The sequence below is a fragment of the Tachypleus tridentatus genome, chromosome 1 (genome assembly GCF_004210375.1).
Source record: "Tachypleus tridentatus isolate NWPU-2018 chromosome 1, ASM421037v1, whole genome shotgun sequence".
NCBI classification, from domain to species: Eukaryota; Metazoa; Arthropoda; class Merostomata; order Xiphosura; family Limulidae; genus Tachypleus; species Tachypleus tridentatus.
The window spans coordinates 16,157,464-16,173,006 of NC_134825.1; the positions used below are offsets into that span (position 1 = coordinate 16,157,464).

The following is a 15,543-nucleotide window of genomic DNA, read 5'->3' on the forward strand; positions in this document are numbered from 1 at the left end:
CGTCTGGACACAGATAGCTAATTCTTCTTGACTTTGCTAATTCAGCCTGAGAGACTTGTATGCCACCAGTTTTATGAAAACTTGTGTGTCAAAGTGAACTCGTGCTGAAATGCAGTGGTGTATCATGCTGTAAAACCCACCACCAACTTTATTGTGACACACCTCCATGTGCAAATACTCCCTCTGCACTTGTGTATCAGAATGATTTTTTTTGTTTTCCCCAGCACGGTCACATTCAGACTTGCTTTGAGTTTTCTGAGATTTGTGATTATTTTTTACTTTCCTATTTCAATTTAATTGAGTTTAACATACTTAATATGATTTGATGGATCAGTGTGAATCCTTTCTCTGCTAATGTGGGTGATGAAATTCCTCACACAAAATAATTTACCACCATTTCTGATTCTTACTTCTTTACATGTACATAGAGGAGATTATGTGAGACAGCTCTTTACTTCTAATGAACATATAAAGTTTGGTCATGGTATATTGGTCTTTTTCATTTACATTTTAATTGTTTGTGTTTATATGTAGTTACAAACTCTAACATATACATTTTGGTGATAATGTTTAGATCGAGTTCATTACTGCCTAACACATAACACACAGATTATGTTTAATCATAGTAACTTACTCCTTTTTTCACATAGAAAGTAATTTTTCATTATTTCTTAATACGTACATCTTCACTCATAATCAAATGGTCATGGGTTTGAATTCCTGTCACACCAAACATGCGTGCTCTTTCAGCCATGGGGGCATTATAATGTGATGGTCAATTCCACTATTTGTTAGTAAAATGGTATCCCAAGAGTTTGCATAATAACTAGATGCTTTCCTCCAGGTCTACTGCTAAATTAGGGACAGCTAGCTGGTAGCCTTTGTGTAGCTTTGCACAAAATTCATAAAACATACACACACTGTATAATGCTTTGTTCTAGTTCCTTCATCTTTGAGATGTTCACTTTGTTGATTGTATTTACTTCTGTTTCATTATTTCTGACCATGAACACATAGCAAATTATATTTCAGTATGATAATGTGTAGACTTAATTTCTTAATGTTTACACATTGAAAATAATGTTTAATTTCATTTGTTTGTTCCATAATTTATACACATGGAAAGTAATATTTGAATGTCATTCATTACTCCTTACTGTGTCCATGTAGGTTATAATAAATAATTTGGTTAATTACTCTTTCATTTACAATTAGAAGATAAGATTTAGATGTAGTTGCACATTGTAAATAATGTTTAGTTGTGGATACTTACCCCTATGTGCTCATAGTAGATAATGTTCAGATACAGATTTGAGTTGTTTTTTTCTATTTGGATGAGTTTCATAACTTGTCATGTTCTAAGGGTACTGCACATCGTTGCAAGATGTGTTTTCAACATTACTTATAATTGCTAACCTTTCTTTCTTCTGGTCTCCTGTGCTTTATTTCTCACTCCTTTCTGTTCTTTCAGTCAGAACTGATCCCATCTTTATTCTTATCTTCTTCTCCCCATCCTCCCTCAGGTCTTTGCTCTCTTGTGGACAACCTTTGCAGAGTTTTTTTGGTGGTTCTTCACAGGTGATCCCAATCGTAGTTTCTATTATTCAGTTTCCTTCTGTTTCAGCCCTGACTTCTCATTCCAAACATTCGATCCCTTCTGTTTCATCCTAACCCATCTCCCTTTTATTGGAATAAGAAGACATTTCTTTATCTTTATGTGTGGGATTAGTCTGGTCTATCCTCCTGATCTTGTAGCTGTCCCTTTGTTCTACTCTTGTCATCTTCTACCACTTCCATCATCTTGATCTTACTGTCATTATTTCCTCTTTGATTTGTAACCTATTTCTGCTCTTTCACAGAACAGTTGTTCTTTTAACTGTATGTTTCTTCTGTCTCAGGTTTTTGCTTAACATATCTACCACCTTCTACAGCTTCTTATTTTACAAGTGGGCAGTGTAATTCTCTTTCCCTTTTGATCTTGTTCTCTGATGGCCAGGAAATTGCTAATACCCAGAGCATTGTCGATACTTGTGGCAAAAGCTTTTGTTGGGTATGTAACACTTCTATTTCATCCTCCACCTTTTTAGCCATCAACACTCAGACAGAGTCATTGCCTCTTTCATTTTGGGCTGATGGTCTCTATGGCTATAATCACCCCTATACACTGGTGGAACTCAAGCTTGCTCTTCATGAGTTGGACCTGATAATATACACTATAAGATGCTGTGCCATCTCTCTCCTTCTTCTCTTGCCATTTTACTGGTTGTTTTTAACCAGATCTAGTGGGAGAATGCTCTTCCTGGTGTGTGGCACCAGACTGTTGTCCTACCTGTCCCTAAGCCTAGGAAAGATCCCACGGTCCCTTCAAATTAGTCCAATTGTTTTGACGACCTGTCTCTGTAAGACCTTGGAGAAGATGGCTAATGCTTGTCTTGTTTGGTTCCTTGAATCAAACAATCCTCTTGCCCACCCTGTGTGTGCTCTGGTAACAGCTCTCCACTGTGGACTACCTGATTTGACTTGAAACATCAATCAGAGGAGTCTTTCTCAAGCAACAACATCTTGTGTCAGTATTCTTTTACCTTGAGAAGGCTTACAGTATTAGATGGAGGTATGACATTTTGCAAGACCTCCACTCATATGGGTTGTGTGGGCATTTGCACAATTTTATTGAAAAAATTTTAATGGGCAAGCCATTCCAAGTTCTCTTTGATACTTTCTCATTCTTTCCTACAGGAACCTGGATTTCCTCAGGACTGTGTCTTGAGTGCCAAATGTTTTAGTATAAACATTAATGCCATCATTGGACAACTTCTTCCTGTTGCAAACAAGCTCTATGTTGACGACTTCCATATCTCATGCCCGTTGTCAAACATGAGGTTTATTTAGCAGCAGCTACAGGCTGCCCTCAATAAAGTGTATCACAGCAAACAGTTTTAACTTTTCTCTCTCTAAAACCATTTGCATGTTCTTTTGCCACCAATGAGATATTCACCCCAATCCTGAACTCTGTGTCAGTGAAGTTGAAGTTGTGCTTCCCGTGGTGTCAGAGGTAAAGTTTTTGGGGCTTATCTTTAACCTAAGCTGGCCTTTATACCACACATCAAGCAGCTACGAGTCAAATGTACAAGAGCACTGAAAGTCCTCTGTGTCTTCTCTTCCACCTCTTGAGGAGCAGGTTGATGTTCTATGCTGAAAATCTATCATGCCCTCATTCAATCAAACTGGGCTATGGGTCTTCAGTCTATGGCTTTGCTAGGACCTCAGCCTTGAAGATATTGGACCCCACTTTAAACCATCCTTCCATTCCCATTTATACTGATGGTTCAAAATCAGGTGACTCTGTGAACCTTGCCATGGTTGCTTGTGGTTCACTGCTGAATTGTATGCCATTTCTCTTGTACTGAATCATATAGAAGCTGAGCAGTACTCGAATTGTACTATTTATACTGACTCGCTTAGCTCTCTACTTGTCCTAGAATCACATTACGTTAGTTCTTACTCTGATCTCACTGGTATTCAAACCTGACTAATCCATTTATCTTTAACATCTACTTCTATCCAGTTCTTCTGGATACCAGGCCATTTTGGTATTCAAGCTTGCTGACACTGCAACTGAAGTCTGTCTGATCTAGGGCTATCACTGCCATTGTAATAATTTTACTTTATTTTTAATTTTTTACTGTTTTTTGGCACAGATAGCCTGGTTGCTTTGTGCCATAAAATGGCAAACAGTCAAGTAACTAACCCCTACATGCTGGTTTTCTTCCAACTTACTTGTGATCGCTATTCTTTACATATACACATACCCTTGTTTCTTCCTCCATTCTCATTACCTTACATACTTCCTCCTCAATCCTAACCATGTGTTTGTTCCTTCATATTTTATGGCAGGAAACTATGGTCACTCCATTCCTCCTATTTCCTTTCTAATCTGATGTCCTGTGTTAGCTACTCAGTATTTTGTTACTCTTTTCCTCCATTTGTAGTTCTCACGACTTTTTCTTTCAGTTTCTCTTTCTCTGACAGTTCCTGCTCCTGAGGATAGCATGTACCCAATATATCACTCATTTAAATATGCCTTTCTGTCACAGTTCCTGCTTCTGAGGATAGCATGTACCCAATATATCACTCATTTATATACGCCTTTCTGTCACAGTTCCTGCTCCTGAGGATAGCATGTACCCAATATATCACTCATTTATATATGCCTTTCTGTCACAGTTCCTGCTCCTGAGGATAGCATGTACCCAATATATCACTCATTTATATACACCTTTCTGTCACAGTTCCTGCTCCTGAGGATAGCATGTACCCAATATATCACTCATTTATATACGCCTTTCTGTCACAGTTCCTGCTCCTAAGGATAGCATGTACCCAATATATCACTCATTTATATTCACCTTTCTGTCACAGTTCCTGCTCCTGAAGCTAACTTGAACCCACAGAGTCTGACAGTTGAATGAACTAGTCCCAATACAACTGTAATGTATCACTCTTGGTCTACTTCCATAGCCCATAGTGATTGATGATAGAGTAGAGGCTACGTAAGTATGCTCTATTTTTCCTGCAGCTGACATTGAACCTGTAGTGACTAACAGTCGAGGTGGTGAGCATGGATACTTATTACAAGTACCCTTCCCTCACAACTGGTTTTGACCCTTTGCGTCTGATAGCAGGAATGGTGAGTACATTACGTACAGTTTGAACGAGCCCTAACGTCTCTGCATTGGCCATCCAGTCACTTATGAACGAGTCCTTAGATGATCATGTGTGTACTCTACCCATCCATGCAAGGCATTTATGGCTATTTTCAGCCTTTTCTTATAAATGAGTGAATAGTATACCCTGGATAAAACAAGATGTGGTTTCTCTTGAGTTGTCCATTTGCAGCTCCTGCCATAAGATGGTACACCCCATGGGGTTTCTTCAGATACTTTCTGAGAGGAGCTTATATGGATAATCATAATCTCTGCAATGGTTCATTAACAATCTTAATGTGGGATTCTAGATATTCCTGTATGGAAATGAGTGAGTGTTTCAACAGTTAACATTTTTCCTAACTTGAAAATCTGTTTCTGATTTGTACACTTTTTCATCTAAATTTGAATATACAATACTGTTTGATTTAACAGTTATTATTTAGTTTATTTAAGGATTTAATATTTAATTATTATTTATTTTTCACAACAAGTGTTAGAATGTAATTGTGTCAAGTTTTAAGTAACTCAGTATAAGTCACACATTCTGTATGTAGTTTAGCATTTGTACTTCTAAGTTTTTATCATTATGTGTAATATTGTTACTTAGAAGACTAGATACTTCTAAATGATTCTGTCATGTCACAGATTCATGCAGATACAGAAAGGAAGTTAAGTGACAGAGATAACTGTGTGAATGATTAACATTTACAAGTGATTTCTAAAGTGAGTTTCACAGTAGTGTTGAAACAACAGAGGTAGGAGAAAATAATTGTCTTGTCAGTTGTGTTATAAAGAACTGAACCAGCTTGTTGTGTTGACTTTTGACACACAAAAAAGAGAGAGAGAGACAATCAGTTAAAGTTCTGGATACAGCTGTGATAACCAAAAGTAAGTTTAAGAAATTAAATTTAAGGTAGTTAAAATGAAATTAGATTGCATGATAAATGATTTAGGTTTACTAGATGATATTTGAAGTGAGTTTCACTGTAATATTGTGGCAACAGAGACAGTCAAGAATGAACTGTCTTCTCAAATGGTGTTCTAATTTAGTTGAACCTGCCTGTATGAATTTGACAAAAAAGACACAACTATTTAAAACTCTTAAATAACTGTGGTAACCTAACAGATAACTTAAGCCAATTTATCACTGATTCTGTTGGTATTCAGCTTGTCATTTGGATTCTATAATAACTGAACTAGCCTGTGTGGATTTGAGATGAAAAGGTGGATTATTTAAAGCTTTAAATACAACTGTGGTAACCAATAGTATAATGAATTTTTGTACATACTTGTAACTTCTTTTGAATATATTATTTTAAAACAAGTGGGTTGTGTGATGTCCATTTATAAACTCATAAACATCTGATCTAAAGAATCTGTCTCCTTGTATTAAAAAACCGTAACACTCATCCTTTATTTCAGTACACGTATCTGTATTGTCTTATATAAAAAAAAAAAAAAAAGGAGATTCTTGCATGCAAATATAGTGGGAGTATCTGCACATGAAGGTGTGTTGCACTCTGGTCGGTGGAGGGTTTTTCTGCATAATACATCATTGTGCATTAGCACAAGTTCATACAGACAGATGCAAAATTAGGTGGGAATTTTCATAGAATGGGTGATATGCAAACCTCGCAGACAGAATGTACAAAATCAAAAGGAAACAGCTATCTGAAAATGTTAACACTTCCTGTTGTAAAGGGCTAGTTCATATTTCTTTTAATTCTTTCATGGGTACAATTTTCTCTGTTATAAAATTTCTAATACACTTAACTATTAAATGCAAAATATCTTTTAACTCAAAATACTGTATGTTATTACATTTAAGTATGCTGTTATCTACATATACTTTATCTAACTACTCAGGACGCAGGGGTATGAACACTTTCTGTCATAACTGTATGAGATGACCTGATACTTAACACGTGTTAATGTATGACATGCTGATATTTGTTTTGAAATTCTAGGAAATTACCTCAACAATTTCTCAAAATGCATTCTAGTTATCATTTTGGTGATATATTCATCAGATGAATGTCAAAACACCTACAAAACATATGAGATTCAAAGCAAAATTCAAGATCAAGTTGTAAAATTTGCTGAAAATGCAAACAACTGTGTACTTTTCGTATAATTTTTGGATTAGGCTTACATGATGGTGTTCAGAAAATTACAGGGATATTTTAGCATAGATTAAGGTGGTTGATTGATGTGGCCCTATTCTGCTACAATATATCGTTATTACATACAAAATTATTAGATTTCTCAAAGTCCCGACTTTAGATTGTAGTATATTCAGTAATAAACTGAACTAGAGGTGTTACTTTTTGTAGCTTTATTGATCCAGGAACATATTTACTGTTTCATGATATGTTTGCATTGAGTTCTGCTTGGTCCTGTGCTTATGAAATAAAACAAGAACAAAAATATTTTATCATATCAGGGCCATTTTTCTGACTGGTTGGTTATAAGGAGTGTGTGTATTTGTAGTTTTGCAACTTTAAGGGAAAATTAAAATGACCTTGAAAAGAGATCTTAAAATGGTGTTATGCAAGTTTTATCATTGTCTTAGTACTTCTGTATTTGCTTTTTTTTGCAATATTTATTTTAACTATATTTTAATTTCAAGTTCATTCACTTTTATTTTATTTTCCTGGAAACCTTGTAAAACAATTGTACATGAAATAAGGTATTTAATTTTTGTTGATGAAACTTGTTTTTATCTGTGGTGTTCTCACATTAACACCTCACTCAGCTAAATCTTCAAATCTCTTGTTACATATGGGTGGTTTCCTGTATGTCTCTCTTCCTCTAAACCAGGAATACAATGTGTAATTACTGGTCATCTTCCTCTGTAGATGTTTTAACTACCTTAGCAGATATTCAAGGTTTGGAGAATGATGAATCATTTGTCAAAAGACAAGTCAGAAGTTTCTTTAATAAAATCTTTATATTTTATATCAATCTACAGTCAGTTTAAATGTTATAGTTTCAAAAAAAGGTAGCTAAAATATCGAGATAAGGGTGTATTGGCTATTAAGCTGTATTTTTGGTTAGCTTAGTCCATATATTTTTTTTTTTTTAAACTGCAGCACATTGGTTTTCTTTGTTGCACATGACGTAAGTTAAACTACTCTAAACGCTTTTAACATTTTGCTTTTTATCAGTTTAATTTTGATAAGCATTCTTCAAAGGTTCATTTATGTATACAAATTTGTAAAATTCTTGGCAGTTAAACATTTTACTTTCCATATAAGTTTTTACTTTTGAACATTTTCAGAATTCTTCTTGACCCTGATGTTCATAACAAATGCATTGTTCAGTATATCTGTGAACTTGTGGCAAATGTTTGGTCAAAACTGTTTATATGTTACCCCATCTTTTAAAAAGTTGCTTGCTATTTCTGATCAAGGTAAGAGAAAATGTACAAATATATTTGGAGTTACAAATATTAAACATTGTATGGTTAACATTTGAAGTAAGAGGAACATTTAATGTATGAAGTATAAGATAAATATCAAGTCTTTCTTCCTTGTATGATAAGGCCAATCATTCTCATATTGGTATTTTATACGAATTTTATTCTTGTTATACTCTTCTTGTATAAAGAGTTTTTAAGAAATATTATATTTTATCTTTAGTAGTGTTTCATTGTTGGTATTGCTGTTTGTAACTTGATTCACAGAATTCATAAACTTTTACAACTGATTTAGATTTTAAAGCTTTTGATTGAATGAAAAATTATATCAGTTTTGTAAATGTGCTGTAATACAAGGAACTATAGTTTGTTGATCAGATATCACTAACATTGGAATTATCTGGTAATAGGACTCGTAGTGTTTCAACTCACTAAACCTTCCCCACCAATTCATTCTGAACTTTAAAAAAAAAAATAACATGCATTTTAGCCATGAGATTATATATTTATATTTCAATATAGGTTGTAAAAAATTGTCAATACATTTTCCATTTGTTCAGTGATTCACTAGTTGCTTTGCTAAGAATTTGTACCTGCTTAAAGAGCAAATGTAATTCAAGATTCATGTATTTTGTTTCACCAAAAATCACTCAGAGTACGGTAACCTTTAATTTCAAATTATCCTTAAGTTCCTCATGAAGTGTTTCATTGAAATGAAAGGATTACACATTTTTTTCTGTAAAGATTTTTAAAATGTTAATAGAGTAAACCAACCTTAATGTCAAATGCTGTAGTTTCACTGTTTATTTTGTATGTTATTCAGATGTAGGTTTTAAGACGGAAGCTCCCAAATCCACTGAACCATTGAGTTCTAGTCCTCAGACACCATCTCCAGTTAATTCATTCTTTCTACCCTCACTTCATTCCAGCAGACTTTCATCTCAGTCCTTTTTATCTATGACACCAGTAGATTATTCAGCAGCCAGTTGGGCAAACTCAAGGTACATGTATCGTTACTGGATACTTACCCTTTACAAACTCAAGATGATGTATCATTTCTATATATTTATCCTTACTCAACTCAAGATGATGTATCATTTCTATATATTTATCCTTACTCAACTCAAGATGATGTGTCATTACAATATATTTATCCTCAGCTAGCTCAAGCTGATGTATCATTACTGTATATTTATCCTTACTCAACTCAAGATGATGTGTCATTACTATATATTTATCCTCAGCTAGCTCAAGCTGATGTATCATTACTGTATATTTATCCTTACTCAACTCAAGATGATGTGTCATTACAATATATTTATCCTCAGCTAGCTCAAGCTGATGTATCATTACTGTATACTTATCCTTGACAAGCTTAAGGTAGATGTATCATTACTAACAATATGACATCTCACTACAGTACATTTAACCAACTTCTCAGTGACTTCACAGTAATGTATACATTTTAAGAATGAAGACTCTCTACAGTACACATAACTAACTTCTCAGTGACTTCATGGTAATGTATACATTTTAAGAGTGGAAACTCTACAGTATGCATAACTAACTTCTCAGTAACAGATAAATTTTGAGAAGAAAACTCAGAATGCATAATCAACTTCACAATAACTCTGCAGCAGTATGTTAATTTTGGGAATGATGACTCACTGTTGTACACTTAATAAACTTCACAATATACCAGTGCCTTTATTATCTTGCTGGTCAGGGAAAAGAAGAACAAACAACCAGGATAAAGTAACAGAGGATACACTAGTGTGTATCTCATCTATCAGCCTATTTTTTAATTTAAATAAAATTATTAATTTATAATATTTTTACTCTTGTTTAATCACATTGTTGATAAAAGTTATAAAAATCTCCTCAATCATAAAAGCCAAGAGCCAGTTGGTCAGTGATAAAAGTTATAAAAATCTCCTCAATCATAAAAGCCAAGTGCCAGTTGGTCAGTCGTGCTTGATTTCTCTGAATTTTTTGAGTTACACAAATGCAACTCCATTGTTTCTCCTGTAATATTTCCTCTATAGATTACCTTTTAGATCTTAGTTCAATTTAATTGCTAAAATAGATGTAAATAGCTCATAAATTTAAGGACTTTTTCATCTATAAACCCAGATGTGTATTTCCACACTGTCAACACCTGTGAAAAAACAAGTAAAAAATTAGTGCAAATCTATTTGGGCATTATTACAGAAAACAAACCAATAAAAAGCCTTTGTTAAAACACTGAAAATAAATTATCTCTGTGATTAAAAGATGCTCACCATGCAGTATAGAACAGCAGATGATAACTGAAGACGAGTGAAATGTTTATGAAATCTTAATTTATATTTTGCATATCATGTTTTTAATTATTAATCAGATACAGTTAACATATTTTTGTGTACCATGTTTTTAATCACTAATCACATACAGGTAACATATTTTTGCATACCATGTTTTTAACCAATAATCAGATATAGTTAACCAAGTTACAGATATTTTATATTCTTGTCTTAAAAGATAAAATGAGAAGAGGTAAGGATAAGCTTTAACCAGCTGACTTATGATTTAGGAGCACACCAGACAATGAAAACCCCAGATATCTTTCAACACGTGAAGTTTTGCAACCAAATTTCTGAGCAACAATTTCTCCAAAATATGTGAATTATTATCTAGAATTGTTATGGCACAATTATTTTAAGAAAACTTTTAAAAACTGCAGATAAATGAGGCACACATAAATTTTAAGAATTAAATTACATAACAAACTTCTCACTGACTTCAGAGTAACATAAATTTTAAAAAGAATGACTAAACTACAGTACAGACACTTCATCTTTTAGTTGCTTACTGGCTTTCTTAAAAGTACCATATGACTTTAAGAACAAAAGAATTAATATAATACAATTCATCAAAATATTTGGAACCACATCAGAGTGCTGGAGTATATGAATTAAATGACAATAGCCTGGTTAGTTTTGTTCATATGTGTTTTAATTTGAATATTATTTTTAGCATGATGTCTGATGGCAGTCTAAGCAGCTCTTCTTGGATGTTCTTTCCTGGATCAGTTGAACAGGTAATTTATCCATGTACATGTTATTGTTAATTAATTTTTAAAATACAAGTTGTCTTTTATAAAATGTGTTTCATATTTTATAACAATTTATCAAGTTAAAGTTAAAATATTAGTTTCCTAATGTTAAAATCCACACATAGCATAAATGATTTACTCTTTATTTTGAAAGTTTGTGTAGCAAAGTTTTTATCAATTGTAGTGTTTCAAGGTTTGGAGTGTTTGTTGATTTGGTAATGGAATTAGTACATTATAAGTGTTGTAAATTTGTAAAACCTAGTTGAGATTTTCTCAAGTTGATATCAGTGTTTCATGAATAGAGATCAAGAGAGACTTCATGGTCTAAAAGGTCATCACCAGTTCTGTCAGACAGTGCAGAAAAGTCTGGTTTAAAAAAACGTTGGAACACCACAGCTAACACGAGCAATTTATTGGGTAAGTTTGAAGTTTCAACTTTCAGAAAAGGTATTTTGTGGGTATTTCAGAAAGTTTGTGAGTTACATTCAAAATCTGATTAAACTACTTTCTTGTCATAATATTAAATACACTTGGTATTAAAATTTAGTGAATAATCCATATTTTAACATTATATAAGAGTTAAGTTCTTAATTTTATAAGGCAATATTTTAAAAATCCTCAATTTCCCGTAATGTGAGAATTGTGACATATACTCTTTAGGTATCCCCTCTTCTGTAATTTATTTATTGCTCATTACAATGTTGACATCACTCAAGCAAAGTACAATTTTCACAGCCTTCAATCTTATTTGGTTACAGAGCACAGCCTTCAATCTTATTTGGTTACAGAGCACAGCCTTCAATCTTATTTGGTTACAGAGCACAGCCTTCAATCTTATTTGGTTACAGAGCACAGCCTTCAATCTTATTTGGTTACAGAGCACAGCCTTCAATCTTATTTGGTTACAGAGCACAGCCTTCAATCTTATTTGGTTACAGAGCCGTCAAATAAAAATTCAGACCCCTACCGCCTGTCACATCCCTTCTTTCAGAAATTTTCAGTAGTTCTTTCTGACACTGAATACTCTGTTATTTAAAACTAATAGAATGCCAAGGTATTAATCCATCAAATTATATATTACATTGTTTTCTTTGCAGATGATTCTTAATTTTTAAAGATTCTTGTTGCACAGTTATGAAGCCAGGAAAATTGGGATATTTATGGGACAAACTTTCCTTTTTGTAGGTGATTATTCTGTGTTCTTTGGTACATTATTTAATTAAATGAACAAATATTCAGTGCAGTAGTATCATTAACATGAAAAAGTAGGGTTAAGTCTCATTGGCAGATGACACCAAAAAAAAGAAGACTCGGATAGGTGGTTATTCCTTGTTTTTCATGTGCGTTCTTTATTTATTACTATAAAATTAATATGTAAAAATTAGAAACCTTTTAGGATAGAGGGGATTAGAGTAGATAAAGTAAAGATTAATAATAATTGTTCACAAATTTTCTTGCAAGCAGTTAATGAGTAGTCTCTGCATTATGTAATTCAGTAGGGTAACTTGAGTGCTATGTTCACCAGTTGATTTACAGATTTTATGACAGGAATATTAATTTAGACGTGGGTGAAAGGACAAAAAACAATAACATTGAAATATAAACAGGTGTATACTGTTATGGGTTTATAGCTAGTTAGAATAAACAAATACAATTTCATATTACAACATGTAATCATTCTGGAAAGAGAAAAAGGAAGTTTAGATCTTTTTGTGGTTATGAGGCTAGTCAAAGTGGCTGACCTTGTATTTAGGGTTAGGGTAGAGAAAATAACAGATAAAATGTAAAGTTTTACTCAAAAACGACAAGTTATCATTATTCAAGAGGTTTCAGAGATTATACAACTGAAATTTAAAATTTTTCAGATGACTGATGGTATTTCTTTTGCAAAATAAAAATAACTATTTGAACTGATAAACAAAGCTATTGTATATTCACATGTTCATTGTATATTGTACATTTTTGTGTGAAAAAATCTTATGTTTACAAAAGGTCTTTCAAATTTTATTATGATATGTGTACTGTATTTAAAGTTATAGTATGGAAATTGTAAGGAATGCATAATAGTTATGAACTAGGTTGGTTCATCCAATCTTGTCTGGAAAAGGTTAAGAGGTATGTATTAGTTAGAACTTTTGTAAAATGTGGTTATATTTACTGAGTTACTGAAGTGAATAGCAAAAGCATTTAAAAGAATGAGTAATATTAAGTTAAGATATTAGTCATAAAATATTGTGTAATTATCAGTCAAAATATGAAGAAAATTTTCTACATGAGCACATTTAACATTCCAAGCTGTGAAGAAATGACATATTTACCTTGTTTTCAAAGTTTGCCTGTATATGTACCTGAATAACTAAAATAAAAAAAGTTTTAATACAGGAGAGTCAGTATCCTTTGTAGTGTTACAAGTGTAACATTACCCAGTGGGGTAAACAGTTGGTCACTGCAATTATTTATTGGAAAAATGACTAAAAAGTGAATAGACAAGAAACAAAACATGCACATACATTTTGCACAGTGACTTACATTGTACTGGGGATAACTTTAGAGATGTGTAGACATTGTGCAACATGATGATATACAGAGTGCAAGGAATAACTGAGAGGTATTTATATGTTATGCACTGTGATGTTCAGTATACAGAAGAAAACTGAACACATGAGAGGTGTGTATATATATATATATCTTGTGTCATCACATAATATTGTACAGAGGATTCAGAAGTACGTTATCATAAAACATACATGCTTAAATTTCTCGCATATTAGTTCTTTTATACGTTTTCACAGAAGCTTGAAGTAGTAATTTTCATTCTGTCTTCATGATCCTTAAATAAACCAAGATCATCAACACCTAAGGCAACTGATGTTTCTATTATCCATCATTCATATGGTACTTAACTGCAATGAACACTCCCTATATGTAAACAGTTATTAAATTCCCATCTAATATTTTTGGCATAAGCAGAATAATTTCTGCTCACCATCATGCACTATAGAGAAGATAGTAGTGAAATGAATTGTAAGCCAATATCCAGGTTGGCTACTAACACACAGCAGTAGTCAAATCGATAACTTTAGTAGCATAGTGAAACATATTTCAACAAAAAAATATTTTAATCAAAAACTACAACACAGATAAAAAAAAATTAAAGTACATTAAAGTAGCTCAATAAAGATGTTTGATTATTTTCCAAAAGACGAGGAGTATTTTATCCGTTTGTGAAACCTCTCTATTTACAAAGTGCTGGTAGAGTAAGGAAGTAAAGATATGATATACTTTGTGCATCTTACACAGTTTCTGTGGCATTGAAAGTATCAGGCATTTTCCTTCAGTGAACTCTAATTTTGTTTTTCATGTAGTTAGTAATATATTACTGAAAGGAACCCCAAACACAGCTGGCTCTTTTTCATTTAGTCACTTTAAGAATCACTGCTGAAATAGCTTAATAATAACATGATTTTGTAAATATATCTAAAAAATAAGTACAGCTCAACTACTGTGGAAAATTAAGGTATGATTGACAAAACACTACTGTGTGGTGTTTGGTTGATTGTACCTCAAATTTGGTATCGTTTCAACCACTTCATTGTTCACAGTTTCAGATTCTTGCACACTAAAACTTTGTTATCATGTTTTCTCTTGGTTTGTATGATTTGGGACCAATGTTGATACAACTTATCACTGCATACTGTAATTATGAAATTTTTCTACAATGTTTCAAGTAGATTTAGGTATATTCTGATAATCATTTCCTCAAAATTTGTCCACAATGACATACTTAAAGTATTTTTCTTTAACCAAACTGATAAGTTGATCACAAAGGATAAATGTTTGAAGAGTAGCGATAAAGAAGAATTCAGTGTTTTGTTATACACTCGGCTTCATGAGATGTGGGATCCAGGAGAGAGAAGCATGAAAGTAGAGCTTGATGTTTTGTTATACACTCGCCTTCATGAGATGTATGATCCAGGAGAGAAAAGCATGAAAGGAAGAGCTTGATGTTTTGTTATAAACCAACCTTCATGAGATTTAGAATCCAGGAGAGAAAAGCATGAAAAGAGAATATGATGTTTTGTTATAAACCAGCCTTCATGAGATTTAGAATCCAGGAGAGAAAAGCATGAAAGGGAGAGCTTGATGTTTTGTTATAAACCAACCTTCATGAGATTTAGAATCCAAGAGAGAAAAGCATGAAAAGAGAATATGATGTTTTGTTATAAACCAGCCTTCATGAGATTTAGAATCCAGGAGAGAAAAGCATGAAAGGGAGAGCTTGCTGTTTTGTTATACACCAGCTGTTGGGTTTTTTGTATAGGTCA

General features: G+C 33.0%; 1 protein-coding gene across 2 annotated transcripts in view; it reads left to right on the forward strand.

Moving 5' to 3' along the window:
* LOC143243774 (transmembrane protein 209) overlaps positions 1-15,543 on the forward strand; it is a 60,293-nt gene that overhangs the window by 12,743 nt on the left and 32,007 nt on the right. For both annotated transcript variants that reach the window (XM_076487412.1, XM_076487421.1), the window contains exons 4-7: positions 7,987-8,118; positions 8,948-9,125; positions 11,140-11,203; positions 11,521-11,635. In XM_076487412.1, the coding sequence (XP_076343527.1) occupies positions 7,987-8,118; positions 8,948-9,125; positions 11,140-11,203; positions 11,521-11,635 (489 nt within the window). The remainder of the gene's footprint in view (positions 1-7,986; positions 8,119-8,947; positions 9,126-11,139; positions 11,204-11,520; positions 11,636-15,543) is intronic.